The 22,228-nt window shown below is 39.2% G+C and overlaps 1 protein-coding gene across 2 annotated transcripts in view; it reads left to right on the top strand.

The window, feature by feature from the left end:
• The window catches only part of SMCHD1 (structural maintenance of chromosomes flexible hinge domain containing 1), an 83,416-nt gene that overhangs the window by 8,275 nt on the left and 52,913 nt on the right, over positions 1 to 22,228 (top strand). The window contains exons 2-15 of one of the 2 annotated variants that reach the window (XM_080582819.1): positions 5,266 to 5,341; positions 5,796 to 5,957; positions 13,497 to 13,579; positions 13,691 to 13,803; positions 14,914 to 15,028; positions 15,152 to 15,271; positions 16,595 to 16,761; positions 18,790 to 18,883; positions 19,100 to 19,310; positions 20,086 to 20,206; positions 20,312 to 20,495; positions 20,947 to 21,144; positions 21,280 to 21,393; positions 21,868 to 21,974. In XM_080582819.1, coding sequence (XP_080438945.1) covers positions 5,266 to 5,341; positions 5,796 to 5,957; positions 13,497 to 13,579; positions 13,691 to 13,803; positions 14,914 to 15,028; positions 15,152 to 15,271; positions 16,595 to 16,761; positions 18,790 to 18,883; positions 19,100 to 19,310; positions 20,086 to 20,206; positions 20,312 to 20,495; positions 20,947 to 21,144; positions 21,280 to 21,393; positions 21,868 to 21,974 — 1,865 coding nt within the window. Of the gene's footprint in view, positions 1 to 5,265; positions 5,342 to 5,795; positions 5,958 to 13,496; positions 13,580 to 13,690; positions 13,822 to 14,913; positions 15,029 to 15,151; positions 15,272 to 16,594; positions 16,762 to 18,789; positions 18,884 to 19,099; positions 19,311 to 20,085; positions 20,207 to 20,311; positions 20,496 to 20,946; positions 21,145 to 21,279; positions 21,394 to 21,867; positions 21,975 to 22,228 lie in introns of both variants that reach the window. The other variant, XM_080582818.1, reaches the window with a different exon arrangement.

Here is a 22,228-nt window from a genome sequence, read left to right as displayed (position 1 = left end):
AGAAACCTTTGATTGTTCTTTGGTGAAGGGCAATCAAACAAACACGTAGGGAAACACCTTTCCTCCCCCTTTGCCAACCTCACTTTCTGCCCTCTATCTCTCTTCGCTGACTCGCAACTTCACTTGTCAGCTCCTTTGGTGGGGCATGAGGTGGAGCCTTGTGCTTAAGGGTTTCTCAGTGCCACTCCTCCGGGCTCCTTACTGGTTATCTTCTGCTCTGGCACAAGCCACAGACCCGTGGGGGTGGGAGGGTAGACGGGAAACTCCCTGCTCTGACATAGATCCTCCATGGGCCACTGCACTTTTTGTGTTATTGCTGCTCTGGCTTGGTGCACCTCCTTGCAACGTTGTCTGTAGCACCCACTGGTGATGTCTCCTGCTGTATGTCTCCTCTGTCTCTTCTCATGTGTCTTCTCCATTTCTTTCCAAATAAGTTTGAGCAGAAACATCATATGCTCCTCCGAGTGGTTGGAATTTTGATGCACAGTGGGTTGTCTTCTTTGGTTTCATCTGGCAGTGGCTCAGGGCAGTTCATGGCCTTCTCCCTCACTGGTCACTCCCCATGGCCCTCTGGTACCAAAACCCTGCAAAAACACAGTCAGTGCTCCTCTAAGTGTAATTATCAGCCGTGACTCAGCAAACAATGTAAATGGCTCTTAGGAGTACAAAGAAAACAAGCTGTAGTTGTTTTCCTAGCCTATTCAGAATCTGGCTCATTGCCATCTTCTGTGCTTTTTATTTTTCTGGTGTCTTTTTTTATGGATGTAGCTGTGCATCGTTGTAACACTGTGGCTTTTGCATTTGCATGTAGTGATCCTATGTAACCAATAATGTAGGTGCCCTTGTCTTTTCACAGTGCACCCCTTTTTTAGAGAACATACATTCTTTTTTTCTCTTAGATTATTAATTTGCAGCTTGTCTCGGTCTTTCCCAAATGATTTATTTTTTCCTTTGTGTCCAAAAAAACATTTTGTGTACCTCTTCTGACATCGCTTCCAAGCACATTTTTGCTGTGAATGCGCAGGAACACTTCTGAGTGTAGTGATGGTATTGTACTCTTCAAGATGTTGTTGATGGAATCACAGAATAGTTGAGGTTGGCAGGGACCTCTGGAGGTCACCTGGTCCAACCCCTGCTCAAGCAGCGCCAACCAAAGCAGGTTGCGTAGGATGTGTCCAGGTGGTTTTTGGATATGTCCAAGGAGGGAGATGTCGAGCAACGCCTGGGCAGGGTGCACCAGTGCTCAGTCACCCCCACAGTGGAAAACAAGTTTCTTGATGTTAGAAGAAACCTACAGTGCTTCAGTTTGTGCCCATTGCCTCTTGTCCTGGCACTGGGCACCACTGAAAAAAGCCTGGCTCCGTCCTCTTTGCTCCCTCCTGACACAGGGAAAACTCAGTAACCAAAGTTATTAAGCACGTATTCTTTATTACGGCGCCGGGTATGTGTGGGATTGCTCCGCCTAACACACACAGCAAGGGTTACTGGCAGTGTGCTTATGTTAGCGGGATGAATATCATTTCATTTCCCGTCTCTTGCATATTCATCAGGTCTCCAAAGACTCATGAACATAGCTTCTCCCCCTATTTGCATGCGTACTGGAGTCCTTGGGTGGTACTCTGGTGGTCTTTTGATGAAGGCCAGAAGTCTTCCTCGCTGCTAAGCTTCTGACCTTTCTTTGACAGACTTCAGCAGTCAAGCCAGTTCTTGCTGATTCCATTATCTATGCATACACTCTTTTACTCCCTTATCTTTGGGGTCATTAACATACAACTGTGCTAGCTAAGACCTACAGAATCAACATCCTATATCTCGTTCCCTGTCTCACTCCCTTCAGGTATTTATAGATATTGATAAGAACCCCCCAGGCCTCCTCTTCTCCAGGCTGAACCGTCCCAGCTCTCTCAGCCTCTACCCACAGGAGGGATGCTCCAGCCCCTTCATCATTGTCATAGTCCTTCACTGGTCTCTCTCCAGTATGTCCATGTCTCTTTTGTACTGGGCAGCCCAGAACTGGACCCAGCACTCCACGTGTGGCCTCAACAGTAGGGAGCAGAGGAGAAGGATCACCTCCCTCAGCCTGATGGCAATACTTTTCCTAATGCAGACCAGGGCACTGTTAGCTGCCTTTGCTGCAAGGGCACACTGCTGGCTCATGTTAAATGCGGTGTCCACCAAGACCCCCAAATCCTTTACTGCAGAGCTACTTTCCATTTAAAAAAAAAAAAAAGCATAAATACTTTTGACAACAAGCTAGATAATGATTGTGCGTATGGAAAATTTGTAGAAGAATAACCAAATTTATAATCTGAGTGTGTGTTAGGTTGTCATATTATGAATCTTCTGAAGTCAAGAATTAGGTGCATCCTTTGTGCTTATTTGAAAAAAGACATAATGCCAGGCTGAAAAGGGCTTAGCAGTGAAATCTGAACTTGATAGTGAGTCATCAAAAGATATAATCTCTCTTACATGCTGGAGTCTTACTGAAAGACAAAACATTTGACAGAGCACCATTTGACAGAATCAGCTGTTGAAGTAAATTACCCAGAAGGTCAATCTTTTTTCCAGGGATGACCAGCTCGTCCTCCTGGAGGCTGCATCCACATAATGGGACACCCAAAGAGCTCCCTCACCACTACCAGCACCCTGGGCAGAGATAGGGATAACTGAGATTATCACGTGGAGGGAAGGAGAAAGCAAGTGAAGCTTTCAAACAGAACTTCGATAAGTTGGCCATAGCTTACAAAGCTTCTTAAATTGCTACGTGAGTCAAAACAACAGGTTATCTGCAGTTAAGACCACTGAACTTGGTCTGTGAACCTGCATAGTAACTTACCTCCAAATGACAACCAGAGTTACACAGAAAGGAACTGCTGCCAGTACATGGAGTAACGCCGGGCACACCCAGGAAATGCAGGTGTAGAGCTGCCTACGAGCCTGTGGTTACATCAGCTTCACTGAGATCCGCTCATGCAGTGAGTGAGAGCACAGAAAGGAGAGAGCTGCCCCTACTCAGACAGCAGGCTCGTGTCTGGTGCACGGACTACCTCATCCTGCTTTCTTATGCTTCAAATAAATATTGGGCTCTTCACAACGTTTTGAAAGCAGAAGTTTTGGGGCGGTAGAGAAAACAGGGAAGCTGTTGTTATACCTGAAAGGAAAATATGCTTGTCTGTGCTCTCAGATTCAAAACTCTCCAGTTATTCACTGTTAACCTCCAAGAGCACGGTAGGATGTTAATTTTATAGTATCCGTATTTTTAATTACTTGTTTCATAGAATCTTAGAATCGTTAATGTTGGAAAAGAATTCCAAGATCATCTGGTCCAACCATCCCCCTACCACCAATGTCACCCACTAGACCACGTCCCTACGCACCAGGTCCAACCTTTCCTTGAACACCCCCAGGGACGGTGACCCCACCACCTCCCTGAGCAACCCATTCCAATGCCTGACTGCTCTTTCTGAGGAGAAATTTTTCTTCATTTCCATCCTGAACCTCCCCTGGCACAACTTGAGGCCATTCCTTGTGGTCCTGTCACTAGTTATCTGTGTGAGGAGGCTGACCCCCAGCTCCCCACACCTTCCTTTCAGGTAGTGTAGAGAGCAATAAGGTCTGCCCTGAGCCTCCTCTTCTCCAGACTAACCAGCCCTAGTTCCCTCAGCCGCTCCTCACAGGACTTGTGTTCCAGGCCCTTCACCAGCTTTGTAGCCCTTCTCTGACACGTTCCAGGGCCTTGATGTCCTTCTTGTAGTGAGGGGCCCAAAGCTGAACACAGCACTCGAGGTGCGGCCTCACCAGAGCTGAGTACAGGGGGACGATCACCTCCCTGGTCCTGCTGGCTACACTATTCCTGATGCTGTTGGCATGCTCAGGATGCCGTTGGCCTTCTTGTCCACCTGGGCACACTGCCAGCTCATGTTCAGGCGAGCATCAATCAGCATCCCCAGATCCTTTTCCTCTGCACAGCTTTGAGGCACTGTGCCCCAAGCTTGTAGTGCTGCATGGAGTGGTTGTGGCCAAAGTGCAGAACCTGGCACTGAGCCATGTTGAACATCACCCGTTGGGCTCTGCCCATCTTTTCCTTGTTCTGAGCATTATTTTCCTGCATGGCTTTGCTATATGGAAATCTGTGCGCTGTGAGAGGTTAAGTGGAAGTGACTTTTACATAACAGTTAAGAGTCTAGAGTAATTATTGCATTTTTGAGTCTGAACATCAATCACTTCATGTCATGTCCATTTGTTTCATTTGTACCAAGTGCAGTGAGAAATGTGGTAATTTGTTGCTAAGGTATTTTGCTAATGGATTCTAACTGTATCTTTAACATGGTAGCAACCAGGGTGAAGGTAATTGGAAGATAGGAAGCAGACTTCTCTGATGAAACCTTAAACAGTGGTTTAAAAATATTTTTGAGAGTTTTAGCACTAGGGATAGAAAGAAATAGATATGGGAAATGATCAGAGCAGGTAGTTACATGTAATGCAAGAGCTTCAGGGAGAGATCTGGCTAAGAGAGGACCTGTTGGAATCATGACCAGGTTTAAAAAGGTTGATGGAATTAAACATGACCAGAGTTGGCTTTCACCAGAATTGGAGTCTCAAAGATTTGGAAAGGCAGTAAAAAAATATGGATACCTGATATGTTATTTTCAGAAAGAGATATTAATGTTGGATGCCAGGGTGCAGAGATCAGGGCGTGTAGAGGCACGTAGAAAAGCAGGATAAAAAGTCCAAAGCTACAGAAGCATTCAAAAGTTGGAAAGAGCAGGGGGGCAAATTATTTAGGTTTCAAAGAATATACCTGAGTGTTTTAATGATAAAGATTTTCTAAAAGCAGTCTTAATTTTTCATGCATGATATAATTGGAAAACAAGTATTTCAGCATGTTTGGTTTAATGCCTTAAAGCATAATTAAATATGGGTCATGTAGATCATTACTGTTCAAGTTGTGCAGTCTGTGGTAGAACTGTTAGTCTCGTTATTCAGCTTCCGAGGTGATTACCTGTAAGATGGTTCCTCCTCCTTAAAACTCCTGTTGTTCCCTAGAACATTATTTTAAGTAAGAAGGCAAACCACTTCAGCTAAGTTGAGAAAGCAAACGAAATTAAGTCCTGGACTTAGTTTTTTCTACTTCTGGGAAAAATATCTGGTCGCTTTTTAGTAATTTGTGGCAAAGTGAATAGAAAGAGCACTGTTCTTTTTCATTTATCAGAACACTTCATGGAGTAGTTTCTTATCGTAACTAAATGACCTCCACTTTTGTAGGCGTTTGGCATACCTTCTGATGAAAACTTTGTTATCACCACAACAAACAGGAAAGAAATTACAGAAGACAACTTCGGTAAGTATCTTAGATGGCAAAATAAATACAGCTGTCTCTTATATTGATTCTAAAGATCATATGATGCTTTTTTTTTTTTTTTTTTACTCTATTACATGCAGCAATTAACTGGAAATAAAAATTCTGTAATAGTTTGCCAAGATTTGTTACAAAACTGAAACGTTTTTAACAACTGATAGTACGTTTACAACTATTAAAGATATTTTTTTTGTAGTTCCATCACAAAATCTGTAAATAATAGGAAAAATTGCTCATTAATAGCTCTTACCAGAGAATTATTATTATTGCATTATTAGGCTTGGAAATGTGGAAAGATTTTAAATTAGGTGTTGTGCCAGGAGGCTGAGTAGTCAGAGCCTAAGCAAATACGGAGGCTAAACATGTACTGTTTTTGAGAAGTTGATGAGTGCAGTGAATGCTCTTCGGTATACTTTGTATTTCTTCTTTATTGCAGGTGATCTTGTTCAGGATGGAGTTACTTTATATCTACTACAGTCAGTTGATCAAGTGCTAATTACAGCAACAAAGGAGCGAATTGACTTCCTGCCCCACTATGATACACTTGTCAAAAGTGGAATGTATGAATATTATGCCAGTGAAGGGCAAAATCCTTTGCGTAAGTATTTGCCAAAATAATCTTACATAAATGATGTTTATATGAATGTAATGGTTATGAACAATGTAACTTGTAGTTGCAGCTGGTGGAAAATACAGTTTCCTTAGCTGTAAAAGGAAACTTAATTATGGTGTTTAAACAAATTGTTCTTTTAAACGTGACTCTGTCTGGATTCTTTCATGGCCATTTTTACAGAAGTACCTTCCCAAATACACCTGTAAGAAGTTTGAGTATTTTAGACATAAAATGACTTGAGTCTTGATGATGATCTTGCAGATGTCATTAGGACAGATCATCATTTTTATTATCAGTGTTTTGTCTGTTGTACTTAAGATAGATTTTGTGTTTGAATCCGATGACCACTTTTTCTATGAGCTACCATGGTCTTTTGCCTGCTGTTCTGTGTGTTGTTCTACAGAACTTAATGCTTGTTCTCACTGGTAAAATTTACTTGAAATATGGGGGGAGGAGGGGGAGAGAGAGATATGTTTTAATTTTTATCTAGCTCATATTTTAAATGCGTAACTAGTATTTTGTATTATTTTATTGCAAAAAAGTACTTTCATGATTTCCCTGAAAAAAATATCTGGAGTTATGATTGCTTTTTAAGTATGTACATCTTAGGTACAGCAGGCTCAAAATTGCCTGGAAAAATGCAAACATCAAGACTCAAACACTAAACCATTCCCACAGCTATTTGTTTCAAAAGAAAAAAAAAAAAAACATCTCATCAGTGTCTATAAATAGCAATTGCATTTTTAAAGTAACATTCTATTTTTGCCCCCTCACTCTCTTTCTGCTATTCATTCGCTGGTCCCCCTCCCAGCTCCCCCAAAGACACTGTTTTGGTTCAGTGCCTGCCTAGTTCTTTTTAGTTCCCACCAGCAACCAATATCAGAGACCTGAGAAAGTAATATGAGAACAGAAAGGCAGAGGTGCAAAAAAAGTAATTTAGGGACTTTTGAGTTCATGCCTGTAAATTTTTCTTTTCCATAAGCATGTCCAGTTACCTTCTGAACTATGTAAATTTTTAGAATTCATAATAATTTGTAGTTTTGTGCCCCCAGCTTAATTGCATGTGATGTGAAATGTCATGTACTTTTGTATAGATTGAACTATTTAGCATTTTTTTCATTGGTAGACTCTACTTCGTATGCCAGGGGAGAGATCTTAAAGCATTGTTTGTTGTTCACATTTTCTGTGCCATTTATGGATCACAGAAGTTCTTTTTTCTAGGCATGTACATTCTGCTCTACTTAATTAAGGCTCTTGTTTGTACTTTTTTTAAACAAAATAAAACCCAGGTACAGCAGTACAAACTGGCCTGAGCATTTCTTGTCTACGTATAACTTCTTAAACTGAACTTGATGCTTCTGCCCTTGAGGTTAAGCTCAAGGCTTTTGTAAAAGTAGACTACTACTTCATTTCCTCATGACACCGAATTGATGGTTGAAACTGATGATGTTGAAAATTACAATCTATGTATGGTAATCATTACCTGCAGTAGCCATCCAGGGGTTTTTCAAGGAAAGGTTGGGAAGTCTTGGAGATGTGAAACTGTTTTGTCGTATCCTAGAATAACTTAAGTCAGAAAGGTTCTCTGGAGGTCGTATCATCACCCCTGCGCAAAGCAGAGTTAATTAGATGAGGTGTCTGGACAAGCTCACTGGAGATTTGACTGTTTCCATGAGAGACATTCATAACCTTTTTGGGCAGCATGTTCTAATAACTTGCCCATTGCTATGATTATAAAATATATGTATATATATACGTCTTTGTCTAATGAATTTTCCATGTTCCAGCTTTTGTCTGTTGCTTCCTGTTCTGTCACTGTACACCTTTGAGAAGAGTTTGGCTTCATCTTTGTACCCTCCTAACACAAAGACAGCAATAAGGTCTCCCTTAGCCTTCTTTTAAGTCTGAATGATCTCAGTTCGCTCAGCCTCTATTTGTACGTCCTGTGCCCAAGTCCTCTGATTATTTGGAGGCCTCTTCTGGACTCAGTTCAGTATTTTAGTGTCTTTCAGAGAAGACCTGAAATTCAGTCTGACAAGTACTGAATAGAGAAGAAGAATCACTTCCCTTAATGCGCTTGCCTACACTGTTTAATACAACTCTTGCATGCTGTTGGCATTCTTAGTCACAGGAGTGCACCGTTGACTGATATTCAAGGTGATGCCCACCAGCATCCTGAGATTTTCCTGTAAAGCTGCTTTAGAGCAAGTGTGCTTCCCAGTGTGTACTGCTGCATGGGCTTAATGTATCCCTAGCGCAGGACTTTGGATTTGCCTTTGTTGAACTTCTTGAGATTCCTGTCAAAGTCCTTCTGCATTGTAGCCCTGCCTTCTATTACATTCACCACTTTCCCAAATTTGGTTTTGGCCGTGAACTAACTTACTGAGAGCACAGAGACATTAAGTGTTGCTGACCCTATTTTTGTTTCCTGTGGGACAGCGCTAGTAACTGGCTGTCAGTTGGAACTTCATGCTGCTGATTGCAACATTTTGAGTTTGTTGGCCTGGCCAATTTTTAACCCACCTTATTATGTTCATCTGTCTAGCAATTTGTCTATAAGATTACTGTGAGACACCACATCAGAGACTGTGCTAAAGTCAAGCTATATAACATTCACTGCTTTTCCGTTGTCCACGGAGACAGTCGTCTCATTATAGCAGACAATCAGATTGGTTGGGCATGATTTGTCTTTGGTAAAACCACTCTGGCTGTTTCCATGTCACTTTTCACATGCCTGGAAATGTCTTCTGCAAGGACCTGCTCCTTTTGTGGAGACTGAGGTCAGGGATACCGACCTGTAGCTCTCTACATCCTCCTTGCCCTTCATGAAGAAGATACTTGCTTTTCTGCCGTCACCACTGAACTGCCCAGTCACCAAAGATAGTACAGAGTGGCCTTGCAATGGAATCAGACAGCTTCCTTAGTGTCCTTTGGATGCATGGGCTTATGTGAGCTCCCTGTGTCTTCATGTATTGGAGGGGATGATTTTTTCCCCACACATTCTGCTAGTAGGTTTAGGGATCTGGTAGAACTCAGGGCAAACCTTGCAAGTGAAGATCAAAGGATGAGGGTGGGGTAGGACAGCATATTAAGTACCTTGGCCCTTTCAGTGTCTGTTGTCTTTGTGCCCCCTGCCATATAGATCAGCAGATCCATACTTACTGTAGCTTTCCTTTTGCTAGCAACATACCTGCAGAAGCCCTTCTCATTGCTTTTCATGTCCCTCACTAGTTCCAAGTCCGAGTTTTGGGTTTCCAAACACTATCCCTTCCCACTTGATCAATGGCTCTGTACTCCTGCTGGGTAGCCCATCCTCTCTTCAGCCTCTTGTGTACTTCTTGTCAGCAGTTGATCTCAGGAGTCTCTTATTCATCTGTCTTGGGCTGTTGCTGTATACTTAATTTTCTGCATGTTAGAATGAATTGTTCTTATGCTTTGAGGAGGTAATTCTTAGAAACCAACTAGCAGGTGTGAACCTTCCGGGGCAACTACTGAAAATGATTTCCAAAGGCGAGAACTTCTGAACAGTCCTGGGCAACCTGCCCTAGGCAGCCCTGCTGGACCAGATGACCTCCAGAGGTCCCTTCCCACCTCAGCCATTCTGTGATTCTGTAAGGTACGGCAAAGTGTTGTCAACAGCGGGACTGTTCCTTTGGAGAGTATGAAGAAGCAGATACAAGCTAGCAGATGATGCTAGCTTATCTGAAGCTAGCAGATACCATATATTTGTGTCGGGGTGATAGATCTTAATGCTGAACAGGACTTGTTTGTTCTTCAGTTCTGAAACATTACAAAATCATACTGCTACCTCGTGTCACATTTCAGTGACATGCACTGTGGCGTATTGGGAGGTTCGTGTTATGGATACTGAAGCCGCCCAGAGGTAGATGGTTAGCATCTTATCTTAGATTATCTGACTTTTCTGCTAATTTCACTCATCAGATTTTTCTGTTATTGGCAAATGTTCTCTGTTTGTTTTTCCACTCTCATCTTTGGATTCTGAAGTTATTTGTTGTTTTAAGCTGTGTGTTTTGCCTGTGTGAATAGATTACAAGAGAAATAACAAGATCAGTAGAATGAGATTTCTTTGTCGTGATTTTTGTCAGTGTTGAATTATTGTTTGTTTACAGACATTAGTGCAGGCTAATAGAAAAAAATGTGACAAAAGTACTTTTAGATAAATGTGTACATTCCAAAAAACACAGAAGTATTGTCCTCACTGCTAGAGTTAGGTTAACTAGAAGCATTTCCATTCTCTGCAGTCACAGAGTTTGACAAGATTCAAATGAGCAAACAATCCAACTCTCATTCTATTTTCACTTTAACAACAGTGCAATCAAACAAACAGTTGGTTTGACAGAAGGAACTGTTAAATCTCAGAAGTTCTTGGTGAATATGAAATCATTCAGTACTACACATCTGCTATAAGTGATCATGTATTTTGCAGCTACTGCTCCTCTCCGGTGAAATACTGATCATTCCCTTGGTAGGAAAACCTCTCTTTCCTTCTCTCGGCAGGCCTCAATATGCTACTATGAAATGATAATACACATATATGTTCTATTTTCCGTTATTTACTGGCACAGTTGATTTCTTTGCTGTTTCTTTTCTGTTCTTGATAAGACTTCATCACTTCCATCACTTAACATTGTGCTCACTTCCGTGCAGTACTGAATGCATCAGTGCCTGCATTATTTAGTACACCTTTTCATGAAAGTATATGAAGCACATGAAAAATCATGTCCACTGCCGTCTGCTTCAAAAGGACAGTATTGAAGTGCATTACCATATAGCTAACAAAGTACATAACTCCAGTGATGGAAAATCTCTGGGTAACAGAAGATGCGATCAATGTCAAATCTTCTGTTGACATATAAAAACATTACATTATGGTATGGTTTGAATGTAGAATATAGTAGCATCTTTGACAGATCTATTTGTTCCAGAAGCATTGAAGGAAGAAAATCCACAGGAGAGGAAAAATTTGATCAGGCCTGTCAATGTCTGTGGGCCTAGATGTCAAAGTTTCTTGACAACCTGCTGTGTTAGAAACATTTTGAGTTCTTGATTGAGTCCATCTGGCAGTATTACCAACATACATGTACTGTTTTCTCACCCTTCATGCTGTTGCCCAAATACCTGAAGCATATTAATTCATGAGTCCGAAATTATTTAAATATGGGATCTCAACATTGTCCTTTTGAAGTTTGTTGGTTTCTTTAGTAGTAAATCCAACTTTTAATAGCAGTAAACTTTACTACTATGTTTTTGTCTGTCATGTTATTGCTAAAGCAGCCTGCCTCTTGCTAGAAGAGGGAATGCAAGCTTCAAGCATTTGTGAGGAACTTTTCATATGTATTTAAGTGAGTTCTTTACCTGATCTGTACTCTGCAATAGGTGACCTGGAAAAGAGGAGAACTCATGCTGTGAATCATTCGTCTTGCTACTAAAAAAGCCTTTAAAAACGGTCCAAAAGTTCTGGTGCTGTGTGTCACAGCTCTCCAATCCTAAAGCTATGAAGACTACAAATTGTATAACTTTTGAACACATCAGTAACTAAGTCCGCTTTTGTTTATTACATACTAGAATTGACTTAGAGCAAAGAGCAGTTTTGAGTGTCTGTAAGGGTACTGCAGCTAACGCTGCTTATTTACAACCTCTCTTAAGGGTATCTCTGACCAGTTCATTATGTTGATGTTCATACTCGATAAAGGGCCGCTGTTCTTTGGTTGTGGAATCATAGAATGGCTTGAATTGGAAGGGACCTTTAAATATCATGTAGTTCCAACACCCCCCCCCACCCCCACCCCCCCCCATGGATAGGGACATTTTCCACAAGGTCAGGTTTGTCAAGGTCCCATCCAACCTGGCCTTGAACTTGTCCAAGGAGTGGATATCCACAGCTTCTCTGGGCAACCTGTTCCAGTATCTAACTACTCATAGTAAATAATTTCTTCCTTACGCCTGTTCCAAATCTGCCCTCTTGTAATTTAGAACCATTACTCCTTGTCCTATCACAACACACCCTGGTAAAGAGGCTCTCCCCATCTTTGTTTTATGGCCCCCTTTATGTATTGAGTGACCACTCTCAATCCATTTACCCCCGAGCCTGTACTGATGTTTGGGATTACCCCTACACAGGTACAGCATCTTGCACTCGTTGAAATTCATGAGGTTCACGTGGGCTCACCTCTCAAGCCTGTCCCTCTGGATGTCATCCCTTCCCTCCAGCACACCAACCGCACCATGCAGCTTGTCAACAAACATGTTGAGGGTGCCTTCAGCCCCACTTTCTATGTCATTAATAAACAAGGTGTTAGGTAATTTTGGTAGTTCTGACAGTGTTTATTTCTGGTCCATTTGTGTTTATGGTGTTTACCTTAGCTGGTCACTGCTTGCCTGCCAAACCCCTCTCATTCTTCATCCCCAGCAGGATGGAGGGCGAATATAGGATGGAAAAACTTGTGGGTTGAGATGAGGACAGGGAGATTGATCACCAGTTACAGTTAATGGCAAAACAGACTTTATTTCGGGAGGATTAACTTTATTGCCAGGATAGTGGCAGAGTAAGATAGTGAGTACTAAAAACACCTTCCCCCCTACGCTACCTTCTTCACAGACTCAGCTTCCCTCCTGACTCTTCTACCATCTCCCTGCCCAAGCAGTGCAAGGGAGTGGGGAATTTGGTTTGTGGTCATTTCATAGCACTTTCTTTTCCACTTCTGCCCCTCCTCCATTGTGGGGTCCCTCCCATGGGCTACAGTCCTTCAGGAACTGCTCCAACATGGGGTCCTGCCCACAGGCTTCAAGAACACTTCCAGCATGGGTCCATACCACAGGATGAAGTCCTCCAGGAGCAGCCTGCTCCAGCATGGGCTGTAATTCCAGCCAGGAGCTTGTTTCCTGCATGGACTCCCCTGAAAGAAGCTGCAGCTCATGGACACTTCCACCTTCTGCAGAGTGGGGTCCTCCATGGGCTGCAGTGTAGAGATGACTGTTCCAGTGCGGCCCTCTGCATTGGCTTAAGGGGGACAACCTGTTTCACAAGGGTCCTCTTCACAGGCCGTAGAGAAATCTGCTCCAGCACCTGGAACACCTCCTCCCCTCCTTCTTCAGTGACCTTGGTGGCTGCAGGGGTGCTTCTCTCATGTTTTTTCTCACTCCTCTCTTTCACACCTGCTACACAGCAATTTTGATTTTATTTTTTTTTAAAGTATGTTATTGCAGAGGCGCAACCAGTGTCAGTCACTGTCTCAGCTTTGGCCAGCAGTGGGTCCAGCAGTGGGTCCCTTTGGAGCCAGCTGGAGCTGGCTCTGATCTGACATGGGGCAGTGCTGGGCTCTGCTCACAGAGGCCACCCCTGCAGCCCTCCCCCCACTACCAACACCTTGCCACATAAACCCAGGACAGGAATGTATTATCCTGATGGCTCAGAAGAAACTACTGCAAGTGTGCGTCTGTTTTCTAAATGCTGTCTTTTAAGAACAGGATTTTAATAGGGTGATTTTTCTTTAATTTCTTTAGCATTTGCCCTTGCCGAGTTGATTGACAATTCTCTATCAGCCACATCCCGAAATGTTGGTATTCGAAGCATACAGATCAAATTGGTAAGATAGAAGCATTCTGCTTTTCTCAGGTGTGGTTTTCCTTTTTTAATATATTTTTTATCTTATGGTGCTCCTTGTTTGTTGTTGTTGTTTTTTTTTTTCCCCAAACAGTTATTTGATGACTCCAATGGAAAACCAGCTGTTGCTGTGATTGATAATGGAAGAGGAATGACTTCTAAAGAGCTTAACAACTGGGCGGTGTACAGATTGTCAAAGTTTACAAGGCAAGGTGACTTTGAGAGGTTAGAAAGTTTTAATCGTTTTTGCAATAGGCAAGTTGTACAAATGTTTGTACAATGTCATTCTAAGGCACAGCTCTTCAGCAGTGCTTACCTGAAGCCTGTCGTTCTATGATTGCACATCAGTAGGTACGTATTTTCTGTAAGGAGAAAAGAGAAAAGTTTCATAACACAGAAATATTCTTCTAATGCTATGGTACTGCAAGAACATTTTTTTTATTCTCATGGCCTTTTCCAAGCTGTCTTCAGCTCGTCTGCATGCAGTTAAGAGCATTCTGCGTTCTGCAGAGCTCTTAAGCCATGTTCATCTGTTACCTGAAAGCCTTTCAATAGTGCAGTAAACAATGCATTCAGCGTCTGTAGTGTTACTGGTTCCCCAAGGGTATAATGAATACAGGGTTTTAGTTTAGGTTTCTGCTGGTTTTTCTTTTGACTTAATTGTGTACGATGTAATGCAAAATTATAACTGAAGATGTCTGTATCTGTTGAAGAAGGCTAGGCAAAATAAAAGTCTTTTGCCTTTAAAGAAGAAAGTAGAAGTTTATGGTGTTTCTTGGTGCTTGCAATGATACATTTTACGGTTTTCAGTCCATTCCCAAGTCCATTCCCTTCAACCTGTACAGTGACACTTAACCCTACTGTAGAAAAATTCCAGACAAGTAATTGCATACAATTCTTGAGCTTTAGTCATTTTTTATTTAAGAATACCTTAAAAATACCCTAGGACAGGATTCTTTGAAGATCGTGATCGTAGCCTTAATCATAAATAACTTCTCCTATGAGAAAAGTTAGATGTCTTTCACTGAATGAAGTTTGGTTTGCTAGAAGGGACAGAAGACATAAGATAACTTAAAGAGAAAGAAGTTACTCTATCATCATACTTTTAAAATAAAAAAAGTACATCAGGAATTTTAGGCACGTTACTTTTAATTGAAATTATAATTATGAAATAAAGAACATTTGAAGAGAGGGACTGCAGGGAAGAGTTTAATACAGGCTGGTTAGATCAGAAGATTCTTTTTTCTTTCCTTTTTTTTTTTTCCTTTAAATGATAATTGGCTTGAGAAAACTTATTAAAGCCATTTTTACTCTCAGTGATCATTCAGGATATGTTCGCCCTTTGCCAGTACCTCGTAGCTTAAATAGTGATATCTCATATTTTGGAGTTGGAGGCAAACAAGCAGTATTCTTCGTTGGACAATCTGCCAGAGTAAGTAGATATCGATCCTTGGGTTCATTTTAAAACATTTTAGATGTCACATCATGTCACTAAATTATTTTATTGTGTTCATTTTAACTCTCATTTTGATTTTAAATACTAACACATAAACAGATGATAAGCAAACCTGCGGATTCTCAGGATGTTCATGAACTTGTCCTTTCCAAAGAGGATTTTGAAAAGAAGGAGAAAAACAAAGAAGCAATATATAGTGGATATATTCGAAACAGAAAGGTAAGGAGCCTTAATGCTTTCTCGTTTTTAATTGAAAGCCGTTCCCAGGCTAACATGAATTCCTGTAGTATTTCTTGTAACATAATTCCTGTGTAATGTTTTTGTAATATTTATCTGGGGATGTCTTCACTTCTGCATCACTTGCAATGTGTAGTGTTAAAAGAAGTAATGGGAAACTTGTAGACACTGAAGCACGTAGTTATAGAAGAGCAACTCAACAGTGTGGAGTTGATGGATAGACAACTTGAGACTTAGAAGTTGGTATAAATGATTGAAGTAGCCAGGCAAGTTTGGAATACTGACGTGAAATTAAACGTCAGAATTTTTCCCTTGCATGTCCTGAAAAAGGATCTGCAGTACATGTAGTTGACCAAGTGAATGTTAGGTCAGAAATAGAAATTGTAATGGATTACTGCAATCTGAGTTTGATGGAAGGCACCAAAACTGGTTTAATCATCTTTTTGGTTAAGGAGAGCTCTTTGGTTCCCTGGGGAAAGTAAGCCTTAATAGGACACTGTTGACTAACATATTTCACTACCTGCAGTTAGCTCAGAGGTGCATCCTTTAATCAATTTAGTGATGTTTCCTTTTTGCCTGCTTTCTTGCAAAACAAGGCATGAAGCTGTATCAGTCATTTGTGATTTCTAGAAAGATCTCAATCTTTGTGTTCAAAATACCTTCTTTTCTGGATGAAGCATATGCAAAAATTACCCACTGGTCCAGCATAAAGCATTACAATAACCACTGTGTTTTTATGCAGCTTAGGAACCTGTCATATAAAAGTGAGGTGCATTCATCCAGGAAAAGACAATCACAACTTCATTTTTTCTGTGAGACTGCTAGATATTTCAGCTGGAACTGAGGATTCACATTTTCTGTTTCACAGCCAAAGCATGTTTCTTCCTCTATGAGTTCTGTTCTAGAAAGCAGACTATGCATTCAAAAACAAAAAATGTTGGGTTTTTTTGTTTTGTTTTTGTTTTTGTGGCGTGATTTACTTTATAAATTCTTATGTCTTGGACACAGGATTGTTCCATTTGATAGATGAGGACATAGGTACTATACACAGTGCTACGTTAAGCATGATTAAATGAATTTCTAAACATTTAAAATGCAGTGATGAGTGCATTGAAAATGAACTGGATCATGGATTCTCAGTTCATTTATTTTGAATATGGAAGCTTTCATTTTGAGCATTAGTCCTTTGTGATACATAGTGTTGTGTGTTTGCGTTCCTGTTCTGATTTTTAGTCCTTTCAAAGCTGATGGGAGTTCAGTAATTCAGTTTACATTCCTGCTCTTATTATTTTACTCTTTTTGTAGCCAACTGACTCTACACATATCACAAGTGATGATGAAAGATTTCTTCATAATCTAATATTAGAAGAAAGGGATAAAGAGAGTTTCACGGCAGTTGTCATTACAGGTGTTCAACTAGATCATATGCAGTACTTGAAAAACTACTTTCACCTTTGGACAAGGCAGCTGGCGTAAGTTGGTGCTTTATAGTTGATTTAAAACTAGGCTACTAACAAAGTCAGAGAATTACGAGTTGCTTCCTATTAGTACATCATCAATGGCTTTATTCCTGTTAATATTCTTGTTAAGACTGTTGATAATATATATTTTGTTGATGTAGTCTTAGCTGTTTTTCCTAAAATCAGCACAACTGAAAAAGTCCCCCATCCAAAGAAAGATACTTACAAACATGAACATCAGTGTGACTTGATAATTATTATATAATTATCCATTCTAATTATTAACCTATTTAGGTGTTACGTTATTAATTACTAGTCTAATTATGAGTAACTTAATACGTTGTTACTTTGACAGCTGTACTCCTAACCTTAGTACCTAACTTCGTGTTCATAGTGTTTTTAAATATATATATGGAAAAATACTGCTTCATCCCAGCCTTAGAGGGAGAACTCTGTATGATATTGACTACTCACTACTAGCGTTGTGTAGTCCAATTTTGAATAACTGGCAAGCTAGAATTTGGTTTCTAATCTATATATTATTTTTTTTTTGTTACCTGTACTGTAATAGTAATGGGTCATACATAATATGATGATTAGATAATATTATATTAAATGCTGTTCACATAACCTGTGACTGAAACCCTTTATAACCATATGAAAATTTCAGGGTACATCTACGTTGACAAATAACTTAGGTACCCCATTACCCAATTAGGGACTATTCTGATGATTAGCTGCATTTACATGTGTATCTTCATTCTAGAGATCTCCCAAAGTGAAAAAACTGCTCCCACTTGAGAGGAAAGACAGGCACCATTTACTCAATTATGCCCTTGCAGCTGTTACGGCAAATCTAATCAGATTTTGCTTCACAGTGTTATACAATTCATTACCAGTATTTCAGCTGGCCTTATTCCCTCAAACATCTCTGCATATCCTCGTGCTGTGCCTTTTGCTACACAGGATGATACCAGTTTCATTCTGCTCTATTGGACTACAGAACAGCCCTCATTATTTCAGATGCTTTGAAATGGAGGGAGGGAAGATGAATCCCCAAAACAATTCCGCTTTAAGACCACAAGGGCACTTTTTGAGGTCTGGAGGAGGTGCAAGCAAAATGCTCTGCAATGAGGACATACCAGTCTGCTCTAAAGTCATGAGCAATGAGAGCATGAGGAATTTTGACCTGGGATCTCTCCTTGGGATGCATTTAGTGTGGTAGATGTCAGAAGCAAAGAGGCTATAAACACTTGCAGGTTGATTTAGGTTCTTTTATACGTTCAGTCTCATTGGCTTGTATAAACTCATTTTTCTGCAAACCACTACTATGAGGTTTAAGGACTCAAACTTTGGAAGCTGGAAGAACTAGCTAGCTTGCTGAAAAGTTGAATTAAATAGAATTTAAGCTCCTAAATTTTCTTGAACTTCATATCTCAACGTAAAGAATTAACCTATCTGACAGTATAGATCTTTGTGGCTTCTGAAATGGATGGAGGTACTATTAGTACATAACGTTTACAAATTTTAAAACATGTATTTCTAATATGCAGGTCATATCCATAACTTTGTCTATATTGAAATAGGGTAACATTTTTTTTTGAATAATGTAAGGCTGGTGATTGTTAAATACTTCTGTTACTATTCAAATGATCAATATAAAGAATTGGAAACAATGTGGGAGGTTTTTTTGGCTCTAGTTCATTTTAATCTCTAGAGTGCAAAACACCCTACAGTTTTACTAGCTTGTGCTTTGATGTAAAGGATCTGTAGCCATGTAACAATAATATTTTTTTTCACTTGTGTATTGTTTTCCAATTTGTAATGTTCTTGATTATTTTATCCAAAAGTTGATCTATGAATGATTGTGTGTGAAGGAAATAAGTGTTGAAAGAAGTAAAAAAGAATAACTCGCTGTCTTTAGTAAATATTCTGTACCAGGTATACTTGTTGTTTGCAGAGTTTAACTGAAAATTATAATGTTCATTTTTTCTAATTTCAATTTTTGGAGATGTATTTTTCATTTAAAAAATATTACAGACATATCTATCACTATTATATCCATGGACCAAAAGGGAATGAAACTAATGCTGTAACAAAAGAGATAAGCCCTTTCAACAACATTGACATTGAGGTAAGAAATTTTATATCTATAGGTAAGAATTATGTATTTTGAACTACAGCAGCATTTTAAGATACATAAGTAATTTAGTTTTTGAGAAGTAACTTTATCATTGCAGCATAGAAGCTAATGCATTTTGCTAACAGTTAACACAAATGCCAGAAATGCTAATTACTCTAGTTTTTTTTGTCTAAGGAGGATCAACTTTTTTTGTTGTTTGTTTTTCAGATTTCAATGTTTGAAAAAGGAAAAGTACCAAAGATTGTCAATCTTAGAGAGATCAAAGATGACATGCAGACGTTGTATATAAATACTACAGCAGATAGTTTTGAGTTTAAGGCGCTTGTTGAAGGAGAAGGTATAGTGGAAGGCATCATCCGATACCATCCCTTCCTGTATGATAAAGAAACATACCCCGATGATCCATGTTATCCATCAAGTGAGTGAAATGTTATGCTGCTTATCAGTGGCAAAGTCATATTATAAACAATCCTACTACTACAAATCTTTTAATGAAATAGAAAAAAAACATGAAGTGTAAATAATCATCTAAATGGGATTGTGGCAGAACAGAGAACTTCACCTCCTGATATTGGTTATTTTGGTAACTTGTTCATGTAAACTTGTTCTTTGACATAACTCCCTCTGCTATCAGACTATAAACTCTTACAAAATGCAGTCTGATTGAAACATTTTCAGTTTCCTGATGTTAGATTTTTGAGAAAATAATGAGCAGCAGTTTGATTCAAGACATTATAACACCAGAATGCTGCAGAGGACAACATGTAGACTAAGCCCTAAATGTAAAATTTGCTTTATGCAGTCTTGATGGGTTTTCAGGTTTAAATGCTAGTGTTTTAAAAAAAAGGAAAACATCACCCCTTGAAATTCCGTTAACACAATAAATGAAGTTTAATAATGAGAAGATTTTATGATATTAGAAAAACGTCATATGGCATTAAGGTGGAGGGGACATAAGTATTATTTATTCAACTTAAAATTTGGAAATATTCAACCTCTGTTTAAAATTTTCCTTACACTTTGTTTGGTATTTCTTAAACAAAAAAATGCTAGTAAATACCCAACTTGATATCATGTGCGGTGCTACTCTGCGTAACCTATTATGCATAGATAATCATTAAATGCTATGTTGTGTGATATTACACTGGTTTCTAAGAATTTTATTCATAGAGAATGTCGTCTTTTTAATCCAGAGTTAAATGATGATGATGAGGATTACGACTGCTTTATAGTGGAAAAGGGTGCCAGAGGAAAAAGACCTATTTTTGAATGTTTTTGGAATGGAAGATTAATCCCATACACAACTGTGGAAGAGTAAGTAATAATCAGTTTCTACAATGTAGACCAATCTTTTTCTACGGCGTAAGCACCGTCCTTTGTATAGAAGATGATTTTAATGTCTGTCTTCTTTTGTTTAAGTTTTGACTGGTGTGCTCCTCCAAAGAAGAGAGGATTGGCACCAATTGAATGCTACAACAGAATTTCTGGTGCATTGTTTACCAATGATAAGTTTCAGGTCAGCACAAACAAACTTACTTTCATGGACCTAGAACTAAAGTTAAAAGACAAGAATACTCTGTTCACAAGAATCTTCAATGGACAGGTGAATATTTTAATCTATTACGTATTGCTTTCTGGCATAAATGAAATGTGTACTTTTGGGTCATTTGTTCGTGTCACTGGTTATTTCTCTGCTTCTGAAGAACTTTGAGCTTGGACACTTTTGCAGGCTTTGTAGCAGACGCTTCTCTCAGTTTCAGTGAGTATTAAAGCCGACTCTTTAAATCCAAAAAAATAAGATTTTTTCCTTTTATTTTCTTTAACAATTTTTGTGGAAAGACTGTCCTCATAACAGAATATGAGTGCTGAGGGAAACACTTTCTCTAGCTGGAAGTGTAACTGTTGTGGAATATTGTACTGTTTCCAAGCTGAAGATTCCATTTTTTTGAGCACAATATCACTTTTCTCCTATAATTGTTCATACTTCACAAATTGTCAGGTTTGCATTCTGTAATACATTGATAATATGCATTTATTTTGTCATCTCGTTATAGGAGCAGCGAATGAAAATTGACAGAGAATTTGCTTTGTGGCTCAAAGACTGTCATGAGAAATATGACAAACAGATAAAATTCACGGTCTTTAAAGGAATAACGACACGTACTGATTTGCCATCCAAAAGAATGCAGAGCCCTTGGACAGTATATTCTGCAATAGAGTGGGATGGGAAAACGTACAAAACTGGGCAGCTGGTAAGTTAGGTCCTCACTGATGTTGAGAATTTTTTTGTTTATGTTATAACAGCATTCGAACTGTACAAAAGGCAAATACAATACACTTAATGCAGAACTAATGTATTGAAATTACCTGTTGTCTTCAACTAACAGGTGAAAACCATTAAGACTCTTCCAATATTCTATGGAAGCATTGAGAATTTTTTTTTGTATGGAGACCATGATGGAGATATATTTGCTACTGGAGGAGAGGTTCAAATTGCATTGGTAAGACAAATATAAAAAGAGTTCTCATACCTAATATGCTTACGGAATCTGTAAACTTAATTCTAGATCAGACTTCTTTGAAAGTTGTTTTGGTTGTTTTTTTTTTCAACAACCGTTCAATTCTGGATTTAGCAAAGAAATCAAATTGCTTAGAAAGAATCAAATTGCTTATTTAAATCAGTTTTAATGTAAATCTCATATTAAACATAATTATTAATGATCAATGAATTTAAATTAATTCAATTTCCATACGATATATAGTATCACAGTTGGGCTCACTAGTATATTGCAAGCCCATTTTTAACCCTTGTGATTTCAGCAAATTCTACCACAGTGGTCAATGAGTCACCAGGTAGCATTTGTTAGCATATTGCATTATGTCTTTGTCTACCTGTCTGGTCCCTAGATAGAGAAGTTTTTCTCTCAGACGCATTATAATCTGGCTGTTTTTAACTTGACTTAACTTTTTTCCAGGAACCTAAGGCATTGTATGCTGAAACAAAAACTGTTCCAATCTCAAAACTTGACAGAACAGTGTCTGACAAAGCTGTTAAAAAATACATAGAGGATGAAATGGCAAGGTAAGCTCTGAATTGTGATGGTTTACTTGTGCAGTTCCTATTAAGAGTTTTAGTATTTTTTCAGGGAGCACAAAAATATGGTTAGTTTTATTCCCAGTGAAAGGGCAGTCAATTGTTTGAGCAGAAATGAAAAAAAATGGAACTCTTAAACAAGAACAAATGGTTTTGAACCTTTTCTTTTTTCAGAAAAAGAGCTTCATATATGTTCTACTGAAGATAAATTACTTTTTTCTTTTTTAACTCACAGAAAAACT

This window comes from Anser brachyrhynchus, assembly GCF_964034855.1.
Source record: "Anser brachyrhynchus genome assembly, chromosome: 2".
NCBI classification, from domain to species: Eukaryota; Metazoa; Chordata; class Aves; order Anseriformes; family Anatidae; genus Anser; species Anser brachyrhynchus.
The sequence above is the reverse complement of the archived record's forward strand: the minus strand, read 5'-3'. Positions and strand labels throughout refer to the sequence as shown.